The 23,724-nt window shown below is 56.0% G+C and overlaps 1 protein-coding gene across 2 annotated transcripts; it reads left to right on the forward strand.

Annotated features, from left to right (window-relative positions):
• Nucleotides 1-84: 84 nt before the first annotated feature.
• CLASRP (CLK4 associating serine/arginine rich protein) lies at nt 85-23,303 on the forward strand. Of its 2 annotated transcripts, XM_054588595.1 has the most exons (21): nt 85-144; nt 1,158-1,286; nt 8,477-8,574; nt 9,109-9,210; nt 9,443-9,522; nt 11,623-11,707; nt 12,950-13,098; nt 13,961-14,057; nt 15,079-15,157; nt 15,241-15,314; nt 16,640-16,681; nt 17,589-17,804; nt 17,917-18,198; nt 19,697-19,960; nt 20,288-20,327; nt 20,667-20,727; nt 20,921-20,979; nt 21,074-21,120; nt 22,542-22,624; nt 22,943-22,967; nt 23,208-23,303. In XM_054588595.1, the coding sequence occupies exons 2-21, from the start codon at nt 1,188-1,190 to the stop codon at nt 23,248-23,250; spliced, it is 2,025 nt and encodes a 674-aa protein (XP_054444570.1). In that variant the 5' UTR covers nt 85-144; nt 1,158-1,187; the 3' UTR covers nt 23,251-23,303. The 2 variants fall into 2 exon arrangements, 1 of the variants encoding a protein (XP_054444570.1); XR_008530440.1 differs by lacking the exons at nt 22,943-22,967; nt 23,208-23,303 and having other exon boundaries at nt 20,288-20,331; nt 22,542-22,619.
• The last annotated feature ends 421 nt before the right edge of the window (nt 23,304-23,724 follow it).

The following is a 23,724-nucleotide window of genomic DNA, read 5'->3' on the forward strand; positions in this document are numbered from 1 at the left end:
CCCCGCCCTCCCCCTAGGCTCCACCCCTCGCCGTAGCGGAAGCGTGCTCTGCTACGCCCGCCCCTCCCCCTTCGCGCAGCCTCCCACTTCCGCTTCCGGTGCGGGCAGCGCGCGAGCGCAGCGGTGGCAGACGGCGACGAGCCGGTGAGTGCAGGCGGCGGGCCCCGACGTCCTGGCCTTTGGGTGGCGTCAGCCCAGCTTCGCCCTTGCCTCCGCCCCTCCCCAGGCTACTGCGAGCCTCTGCCTGGCCCCGGCCGCGAGAGCCTCACAGCTCGCACGTCCTCCGGCTTGTGGGGCCTCAGGCCGCGCCCCTGCCTCCACCGTGGGCCGGAACTTGACGGCGCCGACTCCGCCGCTGGCCACAGGTCCCGCTTTCTTGTCAAAAAAAAAACTTAGCCTGAACCCTCAGGCCCAGACCCGGTCCACGAGCCCCGTCCAAATCCTCGGGCTGCGCCTCTGTCCACGAGCTTTGACCCTAAACTCAACCCGCTCCCACTTACAGCTAGCTCCGCCTCCCGCTGCCTCTACTCCCTTTATTAACGCCCCCCCCTCCATTTAAATTTCTCCTTTAGATCTCAGCCCTCTATCAGGAAAGACGGCAGTCCCCCAAGTTCCTCCTCCTCCCACAGGCGGCGACGTCTTCCATCCACGTCCTTCACTTGCCCTCGACCCCCATCTCCATACCACTACTTTTCTCCCAGTCTTTCTCCTTTTCTTTCACTTGTCGTCATCCCCTTACAACAACTCATACTCATCTCCACGGATGGCTCCTGGTGGAAGCCATTTGAGCTCTTCCCCCTCCCTTGAGCTCCAGTTCCAGCTGTTTAGGGTCTGCTTCCAGATACTACTTCAAACACTTGCTCCTTCCATTCTAAAACCTGTCATTCCTGACTCCAGCTCATTGAACCAGGACACTCCTTTCCCAGAGATGGATGCTCACTCCAGAACCCCCGGGGAGGGGGGCGGTTTCAGAAATGCCCAGGCTACTGAATCAGAGTGTTTCAGGGATACATACACCTGAGCATCTGGTGCAAGGTTCTGCAGCCTCGCTTGTTCTCTCTGAAGCTGTATTAGCTCTTTACCAACTTGTACGTGACTTTGATTCTGCCCATACGGTTTTTCAACCCGTCTGACACTCCCCTCCTCTCACCCTCCAGGTTTGAGGCCTCGGGCTTGGCCTCTCCACAATGTGGCACGAGGCTCGGAAGCACGAGCGGAAGCTTCGAGGCATGATGGTTGACTACAAGAAGAGGGCGGAACGGCGGCGGGAGTACTATGAAAAAATCGTGAGTCACTGACCTTTAATCTGGGGTGGAGCTCCCTGAGAGAGTGGGGCCCTGGTGATCTTGGTAAAATTTGGGCTTGGAAATATGCCAGTACAAGGGCCCAGTTTCCTCAGAATATTCAGTTATTTCTCCACCGTAATCATTGGTAAAACCCTATGGCATTCTGTTAGCACAGGCTGTGTTGTTTGCTGTGGCCTCAGAGCACAGAGCTGGTGTTAGCAGAAAGAAGGAAGGTCTTTGTGACACCCAGAGCAGCCCAGGTATGAGACGGGCCACCTCCGGAATGTTGCCTGTCTGGCTTACTGCTGGGTTCCCGGTGCCCAGAGCTCTGCCCTTCTTGAAGTCTGGCCTGGCATCCTGCAGGACTGCCATCACTATTCATTGAGTGAACGCGAACCACTTCCCTCCCCGATTGATGCTTTGATGCTTCTTTGCTTTTAGAGAGGAAACCAAACTCCATCCCCTGACCTGAAAGTCATCTACTGGCCTCTCAGCTTCATCCTTGGGCAGCTCCAAAGGGGTTTTTTGTTTGTTTGTTTGTTTCGGTTTTTTTGCATATCTGCCACCACACATTGTGCCTGTATTGCCTCCCTTCACCAATTTAACTCTTAATTGTTGTTGGTACCCCAGCTTGAAATGGCACTTGTATGCTAGGGTTAGTTTTTCTGTTAGATGATATTTATATAGACGTTCCCATTTGCTACTGTATCACTGCCTCGACCTCCTCCCTGGTCTCCTGGCCTTTAGTTCTGTTCCAGCCAACACACTCTCCTCAGAGGGTTCAGACAGGTCTTTCTTTCCCCTCCCTCCCTCCCTCCCTCCCTCCCTCCCTCCCGCAAAGACATTTTTTCATTCCTTTTAGAGAGAGAGGAAGGGAGAGAGAAGAACATCGATGCGAGAGAGGAACATCGATTGGTTGCCTCCTGTATGTGCCCAGACTAGGGATTGAACCTGCAACCTTTTGGTTATGGGACAATCCTCCAGTCAACGGAGCCACTCTGGTCAGAGTCAGAGAGGTCTTTATCAAACACAAAGCTGATCCTGTCCCTCCCTTGCTCAGAACTCCTCTGTGGCTCCCTTAAGAGGAAACCCAGGTTCTTCAACACAGCCTTCAGGGCACAGCTGGTCTGGCTTTTGGTCCCCTCCAGACTCATGCCACCTGCCCTGCCTCATTCTGGCCTCCTCATTACTTAGGTGACTATCTCTAACACAAAAGTTTATGAAGAATATGTTTACTTCCCAGAACTGTATAGCCCTTTTTGGCCATAGGACCTTTGCATGAGCCCGCCCTTCCCTCCCTCCCTCCCTCCTTCCCTCCCTTCCTATTATCTATCTATCTATCTGTCTGTCTATCTATCTAGAGAGGGGAAGGGAGGGAGAAAGAAAAGGAGAGAAACATAGCTGTGTGAGAGATACCTGGATCGACTGCCGCTCACATTCCCCCAACTGGGGACCTGGCCTGCATCCCAGGCATGTGCTCTGACTAGGAATCAAACTGGCAACCTTTTGATTCTCAGGCCAGCACTCAAGCCACTGAGCCACACCACCCAGGGCACACATAAGCTTTTTCTGTACTTGGTTAACTCCTGCTTATCTGTCAGATTCCAGTCCATAGGGCAGTCTTCCCTCATCCTCCTCAGTCAGTCATGTGTCCCTATAAGTGCTGCCATTGCTCCCTGTCCTTTTCCTTTGTGAAACTAACATACTTATATCCAGCTCTGTAAGCCTGGAGACTAGGTGTATTCGGGTCACATTTGTATTCCAAGCTGAGGTGCCACAAATGTGGTTTGAAAGAATTAAAACAGTACAGTGATAGCATTTACAGTTTAATTGATGCATCTCAGGCACTAGGCTACAAGAAGAGCTTTAGATGCGTCATTTCTTTGAATCCCCAAAGTCACCCCTGAGACAGCGGCTACCGCTGCCCTAGGAGAGGAATCTCTAAGAGCTCCTCACTTGCTGTCCGTCACCCATAAGCGAACCACTGGGCTGAAGGGAGAGCCATGACCACGAGGACAGGGCCGGGCCTGTGTTGATCATAGCTGAGGCCCCAGCAGTGGGCCAGGACCACAACCAAGGCTGAGGAATGAATGGCTGTCGTTTATTAAGGGCCGTGGTGTGTCAGAACAAGGTGATGCTGATAACAACAGCTAATGATCTTAGGCATTTACGTGTTACCCACTGTGCTACCCACTTCACGTGCATCTCTGCTCCATCAGGTCCTCACTCCAGCCTAGGTAGTTCTTACAGCTTCATATTACAGAGGAGCAGACTGAGGCCCAGAGAGTCATGGCCTACAGCCAATAGCAAGAGGGTGGAGGTGGCATCGTGACCCAGGCTCTTAGCTTTCCACCAGGGATTAGCCTCTACAGGAATAGAAGTTCAGAAAGGTATAGTGACTTGTTCAAGGTGACAGCGATGACACAACATGCTACATGATTAGGTCCTTAGAGTTTGGACTCATAGGGCTGTGGGTTCAAATTTCAGTGATTCCACTTAGGTACTGTGTGACCTTGGATGAGTGACATCTCCTGAGCCTGGTTGCCTCTTCTACACGTGAAGTGATGCAACACGTAGAATGAGCTTTGGCTGAGAATAACAGAGACCTAAAGCGTCACTGGCTTAAACAAAACAGAAGTTTATTGCCTCATCACATGGAAGTACCATGGTACCCAGTTCTGCCCAGGGACCCTTTTGTTTCTTAGCTGTGCATGGCTTCTCTTCCCGGTGTTGTCTCAGGACCTGAGAGGGCTGCTCAGGCTCTAGTCATCATGTCTTCATTCCATCCATCAGGCAGGGAGGAGGGAGGGCCAAGGGACCGAGGTGCTCATGCTAGTGTTAAGAAAGTTTCTAGATGTTTGCACATGACACTTCGGCTCCTATCCCACTGGCCAGCTAGTAGTCCTGTGGTTACGTACAGCTGCCAGGGAAGGTGAAGACATAGAGCCTTTGTTCTGGGTGGCCTTGTGTCAGATATATTAGGAGACCTGTTACTGTTGGAGAAGGGGGATGGATGTTGGTTGCCAGTTAATGGTCTCCCACAAATGGTGGGGAGAAGAACAGTTTCTTCATAGGGCTGCTGGAATCTTCAGTGCAGTTGGGCCCATAGACCCGTGAGCAATGGGCCTGCTCAGGGCAGCTTGCTCAGGAAGTACTAGCTCTTGTTTTTGCTGAACTTGTTATTGCCAGGTACAGCTGGAGTTTGCATCCAGGTCGACGGATGGGGAGAGGAAAGAGGGCTGGAGTCGGGCCACTCTGAAGGCCTAGGGCTCCAGGCGCTCCTGCTTGTTTTCGGGGCGCTCCCTCAGCTTTATCTTCCCCTGGGGCAGTGGTGATGGCCAGCCCCTCTCACTGGGGATGGCAGGGAAGAGCTTCAAGAACAAGAACAGTATCTGTGGGGTGCTTTATGGTGCAGGCCTGTACAAGCACCCATTGTCCTTGTACATGAACGTGATCTGTATTCAGATCTGAGCCACCGAGCTGCGGGCAGTGGCAGTGGCTGGGCAGTGGCTGATGGCTGCTTTGAGGAGGGGCATAGGCTGCTCAGACAGGCCTCTCATCTTATTCTTGGGCTGAGAGAAGAGGCTGCGGGGCAAGTTTTGAGGATGCTGAGGTAAACTGGGGCAGGCCGAATAGGTGGGTCCAGGCAGAGGTGGCTTCTCTGCTCCTGGTTTGTCCTCGGTGCCTGCTCTACTCCCTGGCAGACCCTGGTTCTGTTGTTGCTTCTGTCCTTATCAACTTTCTTCTTTAACCAGTGGTTTGCATAAAGAAACAATTCCCTGAAGATAAGAAAGCGGGAAATAAACACTTTGCAGCCCAGACGTCTCCTTCTCCAGAAATCCCCAAGGCTGGGGCCCCCACTTTCCCCGCTTGAGGCAGGCAGGCAGGCAGGCATCCCCTTGAACCCCCCCCATCCCAGTGCTGCCCCCTCTAGGTCATCACTGTAGGTCTGTCCCCTGCAATGGACTTGTGAGCCATGAGGGTAGCACATGACCTACACATAGTAGTAGGTGCCTACTTAACAGGTGAATGTATGAATGAGTGAATGAACGAATGGCTTCATGAATGAAGTTCTCTGACCACGTCCAGTCCTGGAGGCATAATAGTCCACAGGTTAAGAATGGATTTTAAATCTTGAAGAGATATTTGTACACTGTGTTCATTGCCACATTATTCATCATAGCCAAGATGTGGAAACAACCTTAATGTCCATCTACTGATAAGTGGATAAAGAAAATGTATATAAATACAATGGAGTATTATGTAGCCTTCAGAAGAAAGGAAGTTCTGTCATGTGCTACAATTCAGAGGAACCATGAGGACATGATGCCTGGTGAAATCAGCTAGTCACAAAAAGACACATAAAAGATTCCACACGTACGAGGTACCTGAGGTAGTCAAACACTTAGAAAGAGAAAATAGAACAGTGGTTGCTAGGGGCTGGGGGTAAGGGAAAAGGGGAGCTGTTGTTCACTGAGTGTAGAGTATCAGTTTTGTAGGATGGAAAAGTTCTGGAGATCCGTTGCACAGCAAGGTGAATATAGTTAATGCTGTTGTACTGTACGCTTAAAAGTGCTTAAGGTGATAAATTTACGTCAGTCCCATTTGGGTTCAAATCCTAGTTCTGCTTATCACTGATGTGATCTCTAGCATGTGGGCCTTATCCTTCTGAGCCTGAGGTTCCTCATCTGGGGCAAGAGTAGCACTTTTCTCCAATGGTTGAGAAGTTTGAGTGGGAAAATGTACGTAAAATACTTAATGCCTTCACTTTTATTATGGTTCGTTGACTTTTCCAGAATTTCCCACAAGAGTAAGGCTCTGGACTCCCAGCCCAATGCTTTTTGCTTTCTGTGGTGCCTGTACTGCCAGTGGCTTCCCTGTACCTGCCAAAGTCCATCCTGCAAACAACGTTCCATGAGTCTTGGTTGTGGGAACTGGGCCTTTGCTTTGGAGCAGCCTGAGGAGGGCGAGGGGGGTCTTGGCCTTAGACTTGGCCAGGGGCTGTCACGGGGCTGAGGAGCTGTGTGGCCTGAGAGGAGGAACTGAGGCAGGTCAGGGGCAGGTAAGGAGTTGAATTCTAGCAGTGTCACCTCTGCCGGCCCCGGAAGTCTTGGGCACATCCCCCCTCGGCTTCTTCAGGTGGGAGAGGAGGGCACTCACAGCCCAGTGGCCTGACACCACCTGCAGCCTCCTCAGCTCCTTGAGGGCAAGTGCTCCCGCTCATCTGCTGTCGGGGTCTGGAGTGGGAGTTGGAGGCAGTGAGGAAGTGCAGGATCTTGGAAACTTGATGCTCATGGTTTTTCATGGAGGGGCTCAGTTTCCTTATCTGTCAGTGCAGAGTGTTCTGAGCACCTGCCGTGAACCAGGCCTGTACCAGCCACAGAGTATATGGGCAACACAGAGATCCCTGCCTGGGGGAGGCGACATTTTAGTGTGGGAGACAGGTGATCAGTGAGCACGAGGTATAAAGTCATGTGGCGGGTGCTCTGAAGCGAACAGTGGGGTCTAGGAGGTAGAGGAAATGAGTGGTGTGGGGCAAGCTGTTTCAATAGAGTTGACAGGGAAGGCTTCTAGAAGGAGATTTGAAAGAAGTGAAGGGGTGTCCATGCGCAAGACCATTGCAGGCTGAGGGCAGAGCAAGCATGAGGTCCTGAGTAGAGTATGGAGCAAGCCTGGGGTGTTCAGGGAATGGTGTAGGCCAGGCTGCCTGGAGCAGAGCTGGTGGGGGAGCATGCGAGAGCTCCAAGCAGAGGGACTGATAGGTTTTCACAGGCCCCCTGGCCACGGTGTAGAGAATGGACTGCCGAGGCCGAGGGCGGCTGCAGGGAGTCCTAGAGGGGCCGCTGCATGGTCCCACGAAGAGGAGATGCCGGAGCTGGGAGAGGGTGGGGGGAAGGCCGTGGGCAGGGACTGTGTGCTTGAGGAAGTGTTGGCGAAGCTTGACGAGGACTTGGTGGCTAGCACAGCAGCCCCTGCGTCGCTCTAATAGGGTCTGTGATGCGGTGCGCAGCCGAGCGCAGCCAGGCCCCGCAGGCGGGATGCTCAGTGGTGCAGCAGCGGCGTTTTTCCCTCCTTTTCTGGCAGTTACGGTGCCTTGAAATTGTCGCCCTCACATGCGTGAGGGCTCAGGCCTGAAGGGCGAAGACTCTGGCATTTTCCTCCATCTTCGTAACTTTTAAAAAACAGCTTTTTGAAGGTAAAATTCACATATCGCACAATTCACTGATTTCAAGTGTACAGTTCAGTGGTTTTCAGTATATTCACAGGGTTGTGCAACCATCACCACAGTCTAATTTTAGAAAATTTCATGACCTCGAAAAGAAACCCTGTACTCACTGTAGTCGGTCATCCCCCCTTCCCCCCCCAGACTTCCCAGCCCTGGGTAACCACTAGTCTGCTTTCTGTCTCTGTGAATTTGCCTGTTGTGGACATTTCACACGAACAGGATCATCCAGCATAATGGCTTCTCAAGGCTCACCCTGGTGGTGGTGTGGATCAGTGCTTCGTTCCTTCTTATTGCCAAACAATATTCCATTGTCTGGATGCACTGCTGGTGGCCATTCAGATTGTTTCCACCTTCTGGCTGTTGTGAATGATGCTACTATGAATGTTTGTATACAAGTATTTGAGCATCTGTTTTCAGTTCTTGAGTGGAATTGTGGGGTCACGTGGTTGTTCTTTGTTTAACTATTTGAAGAACCTAAATTTCTCCACGTTCTTGTTAATACTTGTGATTGCCTATCCTTTACATTTTAGCTGGCCTGGTGAGTGTGGAGTGGTATCTCATGGTTCTGATCAGTATTTCAGTGACATTGATCATTTCTCATTTGCTTGTCAGTTCTGGTGTCTTGGATGCTAGTCCAGGCTAAAGTGTGGATTCCTGGCTGTGGATGCCCTAGGTGGGGGGTGAAAGGTTAGGAGGTAGTATTTTAGAGAGGGAGGTCTTGGTACTGGCTGTGCAGAAGATTGGGCCAGAGCTCAGAGCTTCTTGCCACCACCTCAAAAGGAAACCCTTCCTTTGTTCCCCAGAGGTTGGGTGGCCCCTGATCGTGCTGCCACCCTGCCACCCCTGTGCAGCTATGGCCTGCTTGTCATCAGAGCTGAGCTCACTGCTCTGCTTGGTTATGTGGGGGGGTGATGAGGCCTTGAGCTCATTTAGGAGGTAACCTCCGTCCTGTCTATCCCTGCAGAAGAAGGACCCCGCCCAGTTCTTGCAGGTGCATGGCAGGTCTTGCAAGATCCACCTGGATTCTGCAGTTGCCCTGGCCGCAGAGAGCCCCGTTAACATGTAAGACTGAGTTTGGGGGGCCGGGTAATGTCTGCGACCGAGAGTCACAGGGAACATGGGGTATGGACAGACGGTTGAGGATCAGTCAGGCAGGGCTTGACCCCCTTGGGAAGCTGGCAGTCACCGGCTAAGGAGAGTCGACAGGTTGGGATGGAAGCCCTAGGGTGCAGTGGTGGTTGGAGGACTTGGAGGGGAATGGGTGGGACCAGGATCAGGGGCTGAAATGAAGCAGGAAGTAGGTGGCCAGCGATGTTCCAGGTGACTGAGGCCTGGCAAGTGGCCCCTAGGACCTGGTTCAGGTTTCCAGCTCTTGCTTGGTTCTGAGAAAAAAGGACCCCAGTTTCTGCGGGGCTCCCTATTCAGGCAGGTTTGTAGCATAAGGAACTGAGAGGAGGGGGTGAGGGTGAAGGCTATGGCATGGGGATTAGAGGGGACTGAGGGTCAAGCTCCCAAGCTTGAGGTGGCATGGGACAGGCACTTTGTGTCCCGAGCAGTGGGGACCCTAAGCTCCTTGCTCCCTGCTCTCCACTTCAGGATGCCTTGGCAGGGGGACACCAACAACATGATCGACCGCTTTGATGTTCGTGCCCACCTGGACCACATCCCTGACTATACCCCCCCACTGCTCACCACCATGTAAGCTGTCTCCCCAAGGGGTTGCCAGGCAGGGAGTCTGACCCAGCAGCGCCTCTTCTTTCCCAAGCCCCTGCCTGCCTGCCACCTTCCTGGAAGGAAGGAGGTGTGCAGTTGGGGAGCCCCGCCCTCGTCCAGTCCTCCAGCCTGAGCTGGGCCTGTCCTCCCCTTCCTGCTGGCTTGGGGTGGGATCCGTCCTCTCCCTCTGATCTCAAGACCTTGACCTCCACCAAAGCTCCCCAGAACAGGAGTCGGACGAGCGGAAATGTAACTACGAGCGCTACCGAGGCCTGGTGCAGAACGACTTTGCTGGCAGTGAGTGATCGGGGGTGCAGGGAGGTGGTTTGGGGCCCCTAGAAACTGGGAGACCTAGACAAGTTTGGGAAGAAAAGTTTCCTTCCAGTGCTTTCTACTAAGGGGCCCTGGGTTTGGTCCTACTCTGTCCCTCTCGGGACCTCCTTCCTCTGAATTGGTGTAGGAGATGTCTGCTGAACTAGACGGTCCTCCCAACGTCATTATACATCCCAGACCCTCTGACTCTATGGTCTTTTTTCCTTAAAAAAATTGGGGGAAATTATAATAACATCTTTCCTTCATATATTTATTTCCCCTGACTGCATGGGTCGGAATGTCAGCTCTAAAGAGGAAATTGCTCCTTGTTTTAAAGTGTAAACAGTTATTTACACAGAGTTTTATTTGCCAAGCGTTCATATATGTCCAGTCTTGTTTGCCAAGCAGTCATTGTTGCCTTCCAATGAGAAACTGGCAGCTCAGGGAGACTTCCCTGCTCTGGGCTTGCATGGGGGGGTCTGGACCCTGGCAGACTTGGGCTTTTTTGTCTTTTTTATCTCGTTACATTTGCACAACCACCCAGCAAGGTAGGGGTGATGCCCTCTTTTACAGACAAGGACAGCGTGTCTCAAGGGTTGGGGGGATACCACGTCCATGGAGCTACAGTCCCTACCCTACTCGTAACAGCGCTGCCCCCTGAGGACCAGCCCCAAACTCCAGCTCACCTCCTGAGAAGGACTTCGGGCCTCTCCTTCAAAGGGTTCCCTGTGGAGTTAAGGGGAAGTTGGGCCCCATGGATCCCTTATCCTGGCAGGTCTCAATCTCCTCCTGGAGAACGGTGATAATGTGGTTCTGGCCCACGCAGTGGTTGTGACGGTTCTCTGAGGGGTGCTTGAAGCCCTGTCACCGAGCCTGGCACAGTTGGCTCTCCCTGCGGGTTCACTATTCCCATATGTCTTTGTTTCTAAGATAGATGTTTTGGCATCTCTAAAAGCAGAGAGTTTCCAAATTCTAGCAATGAGTGAGGCCTTAGAATTAGGGGATTTATCATTATTGATACTGTTGTGGTTTTTGCCCTCACCCAGGGCTACATGGATTCTTGGTGATTGAACCAGGGTTTCCCTTTGTTACGTCTTACTCTGTATTCATTCATTCCCTTAGTTTCTGAGCCCTCGTGGGGTCTAGTGGGGGAGAGGGCAGCAACTATATAATCACGAAAGTGGGTGCTGGTTACAAACTAAGGTGGATGTTAGGACAGGATGGACCTTGCCGGGGTCCGTGAAAGGGGCGTGGGAGCTCCCTGGTGAGAAGAGGGAGACTGCAGCATTCTGGGCGTGAGAGCAGCCCGGGGAGCGGGGAGGCTGCCTGTCGGCGGAGCAGAGAAAACCTGAGCAGGGGGAGCAGGGAGAGTGACAGGTCAGCAGGGCCTCCTCCAGGGCCTGTCCGCCGTGGGCAGGAACCGGGGGGCCCCTGGAGCCAGGGAGGGCTGGGCCTTGTCAGGTCCAGGCTCACCTGGCCTATCCCTCTCACGTCACAGACAGGAAAGTGGAGGCCCACAGAGGGAAGGGGGCTTGCCCAGGGCCCCGCGGTGAGCCAGGATAGTAGGCCAGGGAGGCCGTGCGCGTGCACTGCTGAGCCCCCCGAGGTGGGTGTTGTGGGTGAACGAGAGCCCAGGCGGCTCCAAACTGTACTTAATTTAAACTGAACCACAGAGAGGTCCACGGGAGTGGCCCGTGGGGCCCAGGTGACATCCAGCATGTAGGACAGATTTATAGTTCTGAAGGGTCCAGCCATAGGCGTCTTTAACTGTGATCAAGTAACAGTGCCCAAGTACCAAACGCTCATTCTGCCAGTGGTCCTGCTTTACAGAAAAGGAAACTGAGGCACAGAGCAGTGAAGTCCCTTGATAGGGTCACATGGTGAGTCAGTGGTATAGCCAGGACCCTCCTGCAGTTGCCGTGTCCCTACTACACACAGTTTGTGATTATCTGGAGATTATGGATTCTGCTTCTGGCCAGGCTTGGGCTGTACCTGCCTGTCTTCCCCCCACTGCACTCTTGTATCTCCCCACAAAGCCCCAGTGTCCCCAGCCCTATGACCCACGCGCTTCTTGCCTTGCCACAGTCTCAGAGGACCAGTGCCTGTACCAGATCTACATGGACGAGTTGTACGGAGGCCTCCAGAGACCCAGTGAGGATGAGAAGAAGAAGTGAGTGCGCGTCTGGGGCTCCGAGGGGTGGGGGACGGCACAGAGGACCGTGAGCCCCTCCAGGGCATGGCCTCGTCGTCCGGTCCACCTTGTTCTCCTAGATCGGGGCTGGTGTTTGGCACACGGCAGGCACTCGATAAATGTTTAGAGGAGGAAGCAGCAGCTGGAGGGGAAAGGTTTGCTGCAAAACCTCTCCAGTATGTTTTCAGCTTATAGAACGGCGGGGGGTGCGGTGAGGAGAGCAGGGCCTGTGGAGAGACAGGCCTGGGTTCAAGTCCTGCCTGTGAGGATGTCCCTCTCTCGGCCCTGGGGTGCTCCTCTGTAAGGTGGGGCTCACAGTCCCCTCTGCCGCAGTGGCGAGGACTGCAAAGAAGGACTCACCTTCTGCCTGCCGTGCACTAAGCTTGCAGTCGGCAGCTAATTGTCACTCTGGAGAAGGGCTCCTCAAGGCTCGGTCCATGAGGAATGGGGGGTGTGGCTTCTTACCCTGGAGCCGGAGGGTTCCCAGCTGCCCTCTCGGAAGAGCAGCAGCAGGCAGGCAGTCTCACTTCTCGCTCCACCCGGCCTTGCCGTGCCTGGTCTGCCCCCTCATACACACCAGCCGCTCCTCCAGGGGTGGCCCTCCCCGTTCCCCCCAGGCAGTGCGGTCCCACTTGCTCCGCAGTGGTCCTGGAGCCCTGGCTCCTTCCCTCCTGCCGCTGAGGCTTCCCCCTTCATGAGCCTAACGCTTGCTGCCGCCTCCCTCCACCGGAAGCGTTTTCACAGATGTGACTGTGACCCTCTCCACAATTCTACTTTCACGACGGGGCTGGCCGTGGATGGCGTCAGGGGGTGTTGACAAAATTCAGCAGCAGACACACTCTAGGCCCCTGCTCTGTTCTGGACAAAGATGGACTCACACTGTCACCTATGATAACTCTGGGCCCTGCCCTTGCGGGACTTACAGTCTGGTGGGGGGGGACTGAACTGTCACTGACAGTGATGACCCAGTGTGGGCCAGCAGGAGCTTGAGCCCGCCCGGGGAGGACTCCTGGAAGGTGGAGCATTGGAGCTGGGCCCGGATGAAGAGGGAAAGGCCGGTGGGAAGTGGGCCTGGGGGTTCCGGGCTGAGGGAGAGCACTGTGAGACCTGGAGGCAAGGGCGCCGTGCTGCCGTGGCTCGAGCGGCCCTTGTGCAGGGAGCTCGGTGTGCTACGCCCCCGCCCCTGGGCGCCGCCCTGGCTCACAGGCTCCCCTGTCCCAGGCTGGCGGAGAAGAAGGCTTCCATTGGCTACACCTATGAGGACAGCACGGTGGCCGAGGTAGACAAGGTGGCTGAGAAGCCAGAGGAGGAGGAGTCACCAGCCGAGGAGGAGAGCAACTCGGACGAAGATGAGGTCATCCCCGACATCGGTGGGGTCCCCTCTCTGCCCTCCCCCTCCCTGCAGTCCCTGGGCATCGTTTTCGTGTCTCGTCCCTCACCCTCTGTGGGGCACCCTGTGCTCATGAGCCCCGCCTCTCCCACCCCCGCTCCAGGCACCCCGGCCTCCCGCCGTCCTCGCTGTCTCACTCATGTGCTCCTGTTCCCAGCTTCCCTCTCTGTATCTCCTTTCTCATTTCTAGGACACTGCTTTATGATACTGTCCCAACCTCGGTTCTGGCTCCGTTCTCTTCTGCTTGGGTCAGCCTCTGTCTTTCCCTCCCCTTCTTTCTCTCTCCTGGAAGACAGCGTTTATCCAATTAGAGAGGCACCCCTCGCCCCGCCCCCCCCGGCGCCGTTCCCCTACCTCAGGACCCATCGACCCAGCCACCCACCGTGTCCCTCCTTTTCTCATCCCAGCTCCCACTCAGCCAGCCGGTGACTCACTCGTACACACGGAAAGTGTTCATCCCACTCCCACTTCTGTATCATGCATCCAGCTCCTGAGCACCTGTGGTGCACACCCGTCTCCATCTACCCTCTGTCGGTCCCCTCACTCCTCTTTCCTCACTCCCTCCATACATCTTGCTCATCCTGCTCAGCCACCCCACTGCTCACTTGTTTGGGCCCTCATCCATCACATCACCTGCCCACACCCACCTGCACCGTTTACTGTGCCTGCCTCTGGCCAAGCCCTGTGCTGGCCTGGGGACACCGAGATGAGCTGACTCCTTCCCTCCCTGCAGAGGCCTCCAGTCCGGTGGGCACCCCCTGCCCCCAGCTCCTGGGGCACTGCCTCTTCTCCCCTGTCCTCTGGCTTGGCTTTGGTCCCTGACAGCCTTTCTGTTGGTGCAGACGTGGAGGTGGACGTGGATGAACTGAATCAGGAGCAGGTGGCAGATCTCAACAAACAGGCCACGACCTATGGCATGGCTGATGGTGACTTTGTCAGGTGAGGCCTGCTGGTGGACACCCTTTCCTACTCTGGATGTGGCATTTTTGTCATTGCTTCTGGTACTGACGCTCTGTGTGCCTGGCCCTGCACCAACAGCTTTACACACACAGGTTTCTGAGCTCATGGGCTGGGTCCTCGTAACCTGGCTTCCCTTGGCAGAAGCTAAAGCCAAATCTAGCTGCCTGTGATCTGGGGTGACTTGACCTGGTGAGGCTGCCCGGGTTCCCGGGGCCTGGTGGATGGCACCCTCTAGTGGAGTGGCTTTGTGTACTGGGTCATTCCTTCATGCTTGGCTGTTTGAGCCTCTGCCCTGAGCCACACTCCATGCAGATCACACAGAACAGTCCCAGTGAACGAGGGCAGTGAGCCAGAATCTGGGTGATCCCAAGTTTGAACATGGCACCTTCTGCCCAGAACCCTCCATGGCTCCCACCTCACTCGGGAGCAGCAGTGTCCTCACCACGGTCACCAGGTCTCACCAGTCTGGTCCTCTGCACCCTGCCCACACGCTCCACCTCTGCCCGGCCTCCGTGGCCTCCTTACTCCGCAAGTGCCCGAGGCCCCATCTGCCCTCCGGGCCGCTCTGTGCTGCTAGCCCTGCGCGCCGGCACAGCTCGCTCACCCACCCCCCAGGCTTCTCAGCCGTCACTTCCGCTGTGGCTTCCCTGACCTCCCCATTTAAAGCTGCTGCAGTTCTGCCTGTTCCTGGCACTTCTTTCTCCCTTCCATGATTTATTTTCCCGTTAAGGTTTTTGCCATCTGTTCTATCACTTGATTCATTAATGTGGTCATTGGCTGCCTTTTCCTCAGAATGTAAGCCCGTGAGGATGAGGATTTTTCTTTTCTTTCTTTTTCAATATTGAATCCCTAATACCTAAAGTAACACCTGGTATGCAGTAAGTGCTCGATGATAGTGCTGAATGAGCAGGAGGCCCCAGGATGGCACGGGGTCCTTCCTGTAGTGATCCTGCCTATGCCCAGCACTCTCTTCCCTCATGACCCTCTGTCCTCTCTGCAGGATGCTCCGGAAGGACAAGGAGGAGGCGGAGGCCATCAAACATGCCAAGGCCCTGGAGGAGGAGAAGGCCATGTACTCGGTGAGGTCTGGGCCGGGGTGAGGGCAGGAGTGTGTCAAAGGGAGGGTACGCCCCTCACCGGCTTGGTACCCGTTTTACTCCAGGGCCGTCGATCCCGGCGCCAGCGGAGGGAGTTCCGGGAGAAGCGCCTGAGGGGCCGAAAGATCAGCCCACCCAGGTAGGTCGGGTTCTCTCCTGTGCCCAGGATCTGGGAGAGGGGCCTGTGGCTCAGGAAGACTCTTTGAGGGCAGGCTTGTGGCTTGCAGAGAGAGTCCTAGTGGGGCAGTGAATGGGGAAGGTGTGGAGGTGGGAATGGCCTTGAAGGAGATGTGACACCCGGCCCCGCCAGCCCCCTCCCGACTCTGCAGGACTCAGGGCCCCTGCCAGGATCTCCGGGAGCCAGTGGGAGGCAGTGAGGGTAGCTGGAGGAGGTGAGGGGCAGGGGCTGCTTGGTTGCTTGCTCAGTGTCCGAGTTGAGGCAAGTGACTTCCTTTCTCAATCTTCAGTTTCTTCCTTTGGAAAAGGGAGAGTGTCACCTCAAAGGAGAGGGCCTGCACCAGTGCCCACATTGAGGTCTTGAGCAGGTTTGGATGAGGCAGCCTGGTGCGTGGAGAGTCCCCCTGCTTCAGTCTCTTAGAGCAGGTGGCCGTGGGCAAGCTCATCCCTCTTTTTGCTACATATTCTGTGTTCAAGGAGTGGGGTTAGGGTTGTTCGAGGCTTAAACAATCCACTGTGGGTTCAGGGTTTGGTGTATAGTCTGGAAAATGTTCGTTAAAGAGTTGTACTGATTCTTACCATCATTATTATCACCACGGAGGCAGGCTGCATTGGAATTCCAGTTTTCGTTTATGACATGTGTGACCCTGGGCAAGTGGCATCTATAAAACATGTTAGTTCTTCTAACTTTATCATCGTCATCATTAGTAAGCCAGGATCCACTTAGCAGAACCCAGGGCATGGAGCAGGAGGAGGGATATTTCCAGTCTGGGGTCAGGAGGCCCAGCGGGACTGAGACTGGAGTCTGTTGCTTGGGGTCAGGATGGGTCTAAAACAGTGTTTGGGGGCAGGGGGGTGTCGAAGTTCAGGCTTTGGACAGATCTACGGTGGGATAGGGAAATTGATCAGGGCAGGACCCATAACTTGGCTGGTAGTCCCCTTCTCGCTATGCCCAGTGTCCAGCCTTGGATGCCCAGGTTCAGGAGCTGGGCCCAATTCCATGCTGGCTCAAGTCCCAAGTTTACTTTTTTTTTTTTTAAGATTTTACTTTATTATAACTTTAGAGAGGGGAAAGGAAGGAGAAAGAGAGGAAGAGAAAACATCGACATCAATGTGTGGTTGCCTCTCATGCCCCCCCTACTGGGGACCTGGCCTGCAACCCAGGCATGTGCCCTGACTGGGAATGGGACCAGCAACCCTTTGGTTGCCAGGCAGGCGCTCAATCCACTCAGGCACCCAGCCAGGGTCCAAATCTCCTCTTGTCTCACCCCATTCTTCTCTCCATAGCTATGCTCGCCGAGACAGCCCCACCTACGACCCCTATAAACGGTGAGTACCCAGGGTCCCAGGGAGCATCAACCAGCAAACCCACCAACAGAGGGGCAAGGGTGATGAGGGGCGGGATGCCTACCCGCTTGCACACCCTAAGCTCACAGACTGGGTGATGTTCTGCACCTGCTGTCCGATGTGGGTCTTAATCTTTTTTTTGTTTCCTTTTTGGGATGTTAGCCTGCTTTCCCATTTTTTTCCCTTTATATGTGAACCTTCTTTGATTTTCTGATTTAACCACAATGGAGTCTTGTGTTAAAAGGGACCAAAGATGGCAGAAAGGTGTAACTTGGAAATTGAGTGTCTTTAATCTGAACTCCCAGAAATAGTGATAACCATTAGGCACAAGTGGCCTGGCTGTGCACATGTGTGTCTCCTGGATGTGGCGGTGGTTGAGGAGGGGTTTTGAGAGTGGACAGACCTCAGTCTGACCCGTTTCCCCTTTGAGAATGGGGTCAAAGGAACCCATTCCAGAGTTTCTTGAGAGGATATGTGAGGGGAGGCACGCACACCTTTTGGTGAGAGGTCTGGCTCATTACATGCTGCCTATAGGGGCTCCAGGCCCTTTTCTTTTACAAAAAAGGCATCGTACCATGCTTAATGTTTTAGAGCTTGTCCCCCCTACCCCAACCCTCAGCATATATACTGGGAAATGCTTCCTTGTTAAATATATAGATCTCCTCCCTTTTTCATAGCCATGTGAATTTCTCTGTCACTGCCTCTCCCGACTCTTTCATAAAGGCTAGCTGGTCATGAATCAAATGCTCACGCGACCCTTTGGCTCTCACCATGGGTGCTGGGTGTCAGGCGCCACGTTGTTCTCATTTCCGTTACTCTGCAGTGAGCGTCCTTAGCAGGCAGCCAGGCTGGAGGAGCCTGGAGACTGAGCACCCTCCCTGCTCTGTAGGTCTCCCACAGAATCCAGTTCCGAGTCTCGCTCCCGCTCTCGCTCCCCGACTCCGGGCCGCGAGGAGAAGATCACATTCATCACCAGCTTTGGAGGCAGTGATGAGGAGGCAGCTGCAGCAGCAGCAGCAGCGGCTGCATCAGGGGCCCCCACAGGGAAGCCTCCCGCACCCCCCCAGACTGGCGGCCCCGCACTGGGACGTAATGCCAACGCCCGGTCGGTAACGCTCACGCTGCTTGCCCTACGCCCCGGCCACCATGGGGGGCCCCGGGGCAGGGGGGCGCTGGGGCCTAAGCCGGTACTGACCTGCCCTCTGCCCCACCTGCAGCCGCCGCTCCTCCTCCTCCTCCTCTTCTGCCTCAAGGACCTCCAGCTCCCGCTCCAGCTCTCGCTCCAGCTCCCGCTCCCGCCGCGGTGGGGGCTACTATCGCTCAGGTCGCCACGCACGCTCCCGCTCCCGGTCCTGGTCTCGGTCTCGGTCCCGCTCCCGTCGCTATTCACGGTCCCGTAGCCGTGGTCGGCGGCATTCAGGTGGGGGCTCCAGAGACGGACACCGCTACTCCCGCTCGCCTGCCCGGCGTGGTGGGTATGGGCCCCGGCGCAGAAGCAGGTACGTGCAGCCTGATGAGCATGGGGGGGCGGCAAGGGACCTGCTTGTGGCCTGGGCCCTGAGGTCAGTGAGAGAGGAAGTACTAGGTTTGCAGGGAAGGTAGACCCACTCCGTGAGGCAGTTCCAAGCTTGGTGACATGGGTAGAACACCTCCACCATGCTAAGGGATACAGTGGGTCAGGAGACTAACTTGCGGTTCTCACGGGGAGTTCCCAGGCCAGGAGGTGGAGCGGTGCATGGACCCTTTTGTGGTTTGCAGTGTGACCTGGCCTTTATAGCTGGGGCACTCCGTGGGACGGGCCCAGGAACATACGGGCAGTCCTGTGGGGTAGGCAGGGTTTGAGGTGAACGCTGCAGATGGCATAGGAAGTAAAGCCCTGAGAGACTGGGCCAACCTTCCCATTCTCTTAACTCAGTGGGATCAAGGCTGCTTGTTGAAAGGCAGTTCAGCTCAGTGGGTGAGAACACAGATCTCTGGGCAATTGCCTGGGTATAAATTCTGGCTCTTCTGCAGAACTATAGGGCCTCATTTCCATGAATTATATAGAATTCCTTTTGCGACAGGTAAACCCATGTACTTGCTTAGTGCCCATACTATAGCCTAGCACTTAGAAAGGGCTGTTATTGTCACCTGTATCATTGCTTGCATCTCAACATCAGCAGCTTACGGCATCTGTCAAAACAGAGGGGCCAGGTGGGCCCTAGTGAACTAAGGAGCTCATGTCCCATCTGCTGGGGTCATTGGCTGCTCAGTGACAGCTCTGGTGTTGCCCAGTCTTCTGGTATCTCAAGACAAGTTGAGACTCTGGGTTTTTTTAATGGCAGCTCTTGTTTTTTTCAATATTGCCCAACAAATTTGAATTTTGTGAAAACCCTGGACAGCCCCAACAGAATCCCTGTGGGACCTAGATTTGGCTTCCGGGTCACTCCCTGTAGGCTGACCCAGGCAACAGTAGGAGTAAGGGTGGGGTGGGTTGGGGGCTGGTCACAGGTCAAATGCCAGCCTGCCATTGAGCCCTGCCTGAGGAGTGCCAGGGTCCCAGGCAGAGAGAGGACAGGGCTGCTTGTCCTCAGACTGAGTCTGGTGGGTGTGAGCTGTAGCCTGGTGAGGAGTGGGGCGGGGTCCCCACCAGTGTGGCACTCTGGGTCTGGGCAAGGTGAGATGTAGCGCTTGAGTGCCAAGAGCTGGGCACAGCGTATAAAGGGGGAGCTGACCAGGCAGGCCCCACCCTCCCAGAGGTCACCTCCCAGGGAGGGAGGTGAACAGCTGTCTAGTGAGTTTTAGGGTGGCTGTATTTAGAGGGTGGTCTCTGTTTAGATTAGGCAAGGCCAGGGAGCAGCAGGGATTTCTGAGGGAAAGGAGCTGGAGAGAAGGTGGAGCCGTACCCAGACTAGCCCCTGGGCCTTGCAGGGCTGTGGAATCAGAGCTGGGTGGGGAGTGTGTATGCAGATGGAGTCCCTGGAGCCTCACAGCCGCCCCCTCCTGCCATGCCCCCAGGAGCCGCTCCCGCTCAGGGGACTGGTACAGGCGGGGCGGCCGGGGCCCCAGGCACCACAGCAGCAGCCGCAGCCGCAGCAGCTGGTCCCTCAGCCCATCCCGCAGTCGCAGCCTGACTCGGAGCCGCAGCCCCAGCCAGAGCCAGAGCCGAAGCCGTAGTCGCAGCCGCAGCCGCAGCCACAGCCAGAGTCACTCGCCATCACCCCCGAGAGAGAAGCTGACCAGGCCAGCGTCGTCCCCTGCTGTGGGCGAGAAGCTGAAAAAGTGAGCAGGTGCAGGGCTGGGGGAAGAGGATTGTCAGCCTGAGTTGGGAGGGGGGCGGGGCTTTGCTGTTTTCTTTTTGATGGGGGCTTGATCCTGCCCGGGGAGGTCTGAGAGGAACACAGCCTGACCTGGGAGTGCGGGTCTGAGGAGGCAGGGCCTCGCCTTGGATGATGGGTCTGAGTGGGTCATGGCCCTGTCCTAAAGTGTCCGAGAGGGACAGAGTATCTTCCTAGGGGCGTCTGAGACCCTTGGCCTAGACTCTCGGTCTCAGGGTAGTGTTGAGGCTGTGCGCTGTCAGAGGTGGCAGGTGTTCTTTCCTCCTCCCAGGACCGAACCTGCCGCTGGTAAAGAGACAGGAGCTGCCAAAGTCAGTAAGAATTTGGAACTCGCTCGTCTAACTCCCGCCAGCAGCAGTGCCCAAGTGCTGGGCCCGGTGGGCCTGCACGGGGGGCTCGGGGGTGCCGAGATCCAGCCCCGGGGATTGAGGGGGGCTGGAAGGGCTCTGCCCCCATGAGATTCATGTCCCCTTCTCCTCCTCACTATTCGCTGGGGCTCTGCCTGTCCCTGGGCCTCCAGACCTTCTTGGCAGGTGTTTCCAGCCTGCCCCTCCCCACATGCCCCAAAAGTCCCAGGATCTTGGATGAGGTGGGTTGTGGGAACTCCAGGACACCCACCCCCTCTCCTGCCTGTTCTCCCCCTTCCCCAGCCCAAGCTGACGCCGCAGGAAAAGCTGAAGCTGAGGATGCAGAAGGCACTGAACAGGCAGTGTATGACCCCTTCCTCTCTCCCCCAAATCTCCCTCGCCGCGCTCCTTCCAGCTTGGCTTCGGGGAGGCCCCTCTGGGAGGAGCAAGTGTGCGTGCTGTTCTGCTGCTGCCGTGCCGAGGGCTGGTTGACCCTCTCTGAGCCTTGAGGCCTCTTGAGGGCACCCTGCAGCCACTGTGTCCCTTCCTCTCCACAGTCAAGGCGGATAAGAAGGCTGCTCAGGAGAAGATGATACAGCAGGAGCATGAACGTCAGGTAAGGGTGGGGCAAGGGGTGGGGTTTGAGTGTGGTGCCAGCTGGTCCTGCCTGCACTGCCACCTCACCGCCATCTCTGCCTCCTCTGCCTCAGGAGCGGGAGGACGAGCTTCGCGCCATGGCCCGCAAGATCCGTATGAAGTAAGACCACCTTGCTCCCTGTATCAGGGCCCCAGCCGCCTGCCTCCAGGAAGCCCTTAATCCCCTTGTATTCCCACCACCCAGCTCTGAGCCACAGCCCTGCTGGGTCCCTGCCTGGCCCTGTTTCCTCCCTCCAACTCCAGCCTACTCCAGCCTCTGACCCAGCTGACCCTTCTCTGCTGGCCACCAACCCACATCCCTTTGCTGTTCTCTCGGCCCAGCAGGCTCTTTCCCCAGATCCCCACCCGCTTCCCTCCTTCACTGCACTGCCGGGAGGGGTCTCCTCCCTGGCCACCCTGTCAGCGTAGCACCCCAGAACGCTCTGCCCTCCGACCCTGCTCTGTTTGCTTTGTAGCACTAACCCCCTTACCTGGTGTGCAGTCTGTCTCGTTTGCTTTCTTGTCATTGGTGTCCCCACTGAGACGCCAGATCTGGCTGCCGGACTGCTGCTGTGTGTGCTCAGCCCCCAGGACAACTGAGGTGCCACCGCAGAGTTGAGTGCCAGCTCTGTATCTCTGTGTGGCCCTGGGATGGGCCCTAGCCCTCAGGCCGACCTCACAGGCTAGTTCCGAGGTCAGTGCCCATAAGGCCTCAGCCCCTCCAGGGCCACACGGGGGGCCACAGTGCTCCCTGTTGGCAAGGCAGGAGTCCGTCAGGGGCGAGAGAGACCATGTTGCCTGTTACCCATTTCTGATTCCACCCCTTGCTTGCTGTGGGTCCTTGGACGAGCAACCGAAGCCCTCTGAGCTGGGACTCCTCTCTGAGACGTGCCCCTGCCTCGGCGGGGCCCTCTTGAAAGGCTCCCAGGGCGGCGTCTGGCATGGAGGAAGTCCCGGTGCCCAACACCACTGCTGTTAGTCATTGTCATCATCACCGTCATTACTTACCACATGCCCGTTGTGTGTGGGTTTCCAACGATGCCGTGTGCTTCCATCTGGAGGGGGCGGGGGCAGATGACCAGGGACTCCGTGCTGCCAGCCGGACTGGGGTTCTGATCCTGCCTTGGCCACCAGTGGGCCTTCTCCTGTCTGAGTGCCATCTCTCTCAGCTACTCAATGTCCCACCTCAGCCAGGGGAGGACCCCCAGTAAATGTCGCCCTTAGGATTGCAAACCCCAGCATTCTGTCGAAAACCAATTAAGTCCTTAGCACTTAGGTTGACCGCACCCTGAGTGGGGCAGGAAATAACTGACCGATGCAGCTCTCCTTTCTGTGTTATCAGGGAGCCTTTCACAGCAAGGCCAACTGGGATTGGGGTCCCCACTCTGCCCAGCCGGCATCCCCTCTGAACACTGTCCTCATGTCCAAATGGCAACGGTTCCCTTTTCCACTGGGACTAAGATGTCAGAAGCGACCCAGCAGCTCTGGAGCTCAGTGTTGTGATCTTGCCCTTCCGTGGGTTGCCTCCTCTTCCCCCTGCAGGGAGCGGGAACGCCGAGAGAAGGAAAGAGAAGAATGGGAACGCCAGTACAGCCGGCAGAGCCGCTCACCCTCCCCCCGTTACAGTGAGTGTCCCGTGGCCATTGGGCTGGAGGCTCTGGGGCATTAAAGAGCAGTGTCAAAACTCAACACAGAAAACCATGGCACAGTCCCATGTTAGTCTTCCACCTATTAAAACTCTTAAGACGAATACACACACGCAAGTCTTGGTTCAGTCGCAAGGGAAATTGCAGCATGTTGGTGTGGGCAGGCAGCACAGGTTGCAGTTCCAGCAGCGGACGCGCCGGTGTAACCTCAGCCAAAGGCGACACCGGATGTCCAGCCCTGGCGCGGCTCCTGGTCCTGGGCGTTTGCCTGTTCCTCACCTCCTCCTTCCTTTCCAGGTCGAGACTACAGCTCTTCCCGAAGGTAAGTAAGCCAGACCAGCACCCTGGGAAACCAGAGTTTTCCTGGGGTGGGCGGGGCTGAGTTTGTCCGTTCCCGTCCAACCTTCCAGGTGGGAGGGCTGCCTCCTCCCTTGGAAACCTCTCTGCAGCTGCCTCCTGACCACTGAAGCCCCAGTGGTCCCCACATGTGTCGGCATGTGTGTACACGCAGCTCCCAGTGTCCTGCCCAGCCCTCATGGCGCCCCTCCCTTTTTCTTTCCAGGCGCTCAAGGTCCAGATCGCGAAGCCCCCACTATCGACATTAGGCAGAAGCATGGGGGGTGAGGGGATGGGGTGGGGTTAGGGCTCAAGCTGTGATGCTGCTGGTTTTGTTCTCTAATGAAATAAACATTATTTAATTCCCTTCACTTGGCCTCAGTGTGTCCTCATATGCTGGGTGCAGGGATCCTAAACCTGATCGTCCACCAGCCAGCCACACAAACCAGGAGGGAACTGGCTGGGAGTTAGGGGACAGGCACCAGTGTTGCCCGTGTGGGAAGCCTGGCTGCATCTGGATGCCTGTGGCTCAGTGAGGGCAGGGTCTCCATCCATCCAGTAGGAAAAGGGCTCAGCACCCGCCTGTGGAGGATGGGCCAGGACTTTGCCCAAGGCCTCTGGTGACAGGTCCAGGCCTCTCTCCCTGCCCTCGCCCACACCGGGAACTGGGAGCACGGCTTTCTGTGCCAGTCCTGCTGTGCCACAGGCACTGGGGGCCGGCCTCTCCCCTCACCCCATCATTC

Source organism: Pteronotus mesoamericanus, unplaced genomic scaffold (assembly GCF_021234165.1).
Source record: "Pteronotus mesoamericanus isolate MK-2021 breed Mesoamerican mustached bat unplaced genomic scaffold, CSHL_Meso_final scaffold_137, whole genome shotgun sequence".
Taxonomy (NCBI): domain Eukaryota; kingdom Metazoa; phylum Chordata; class Mammalia; order Chiroptera; family Mormoopidae; genus Pteronotus; species Pteronotus mesoamericanus.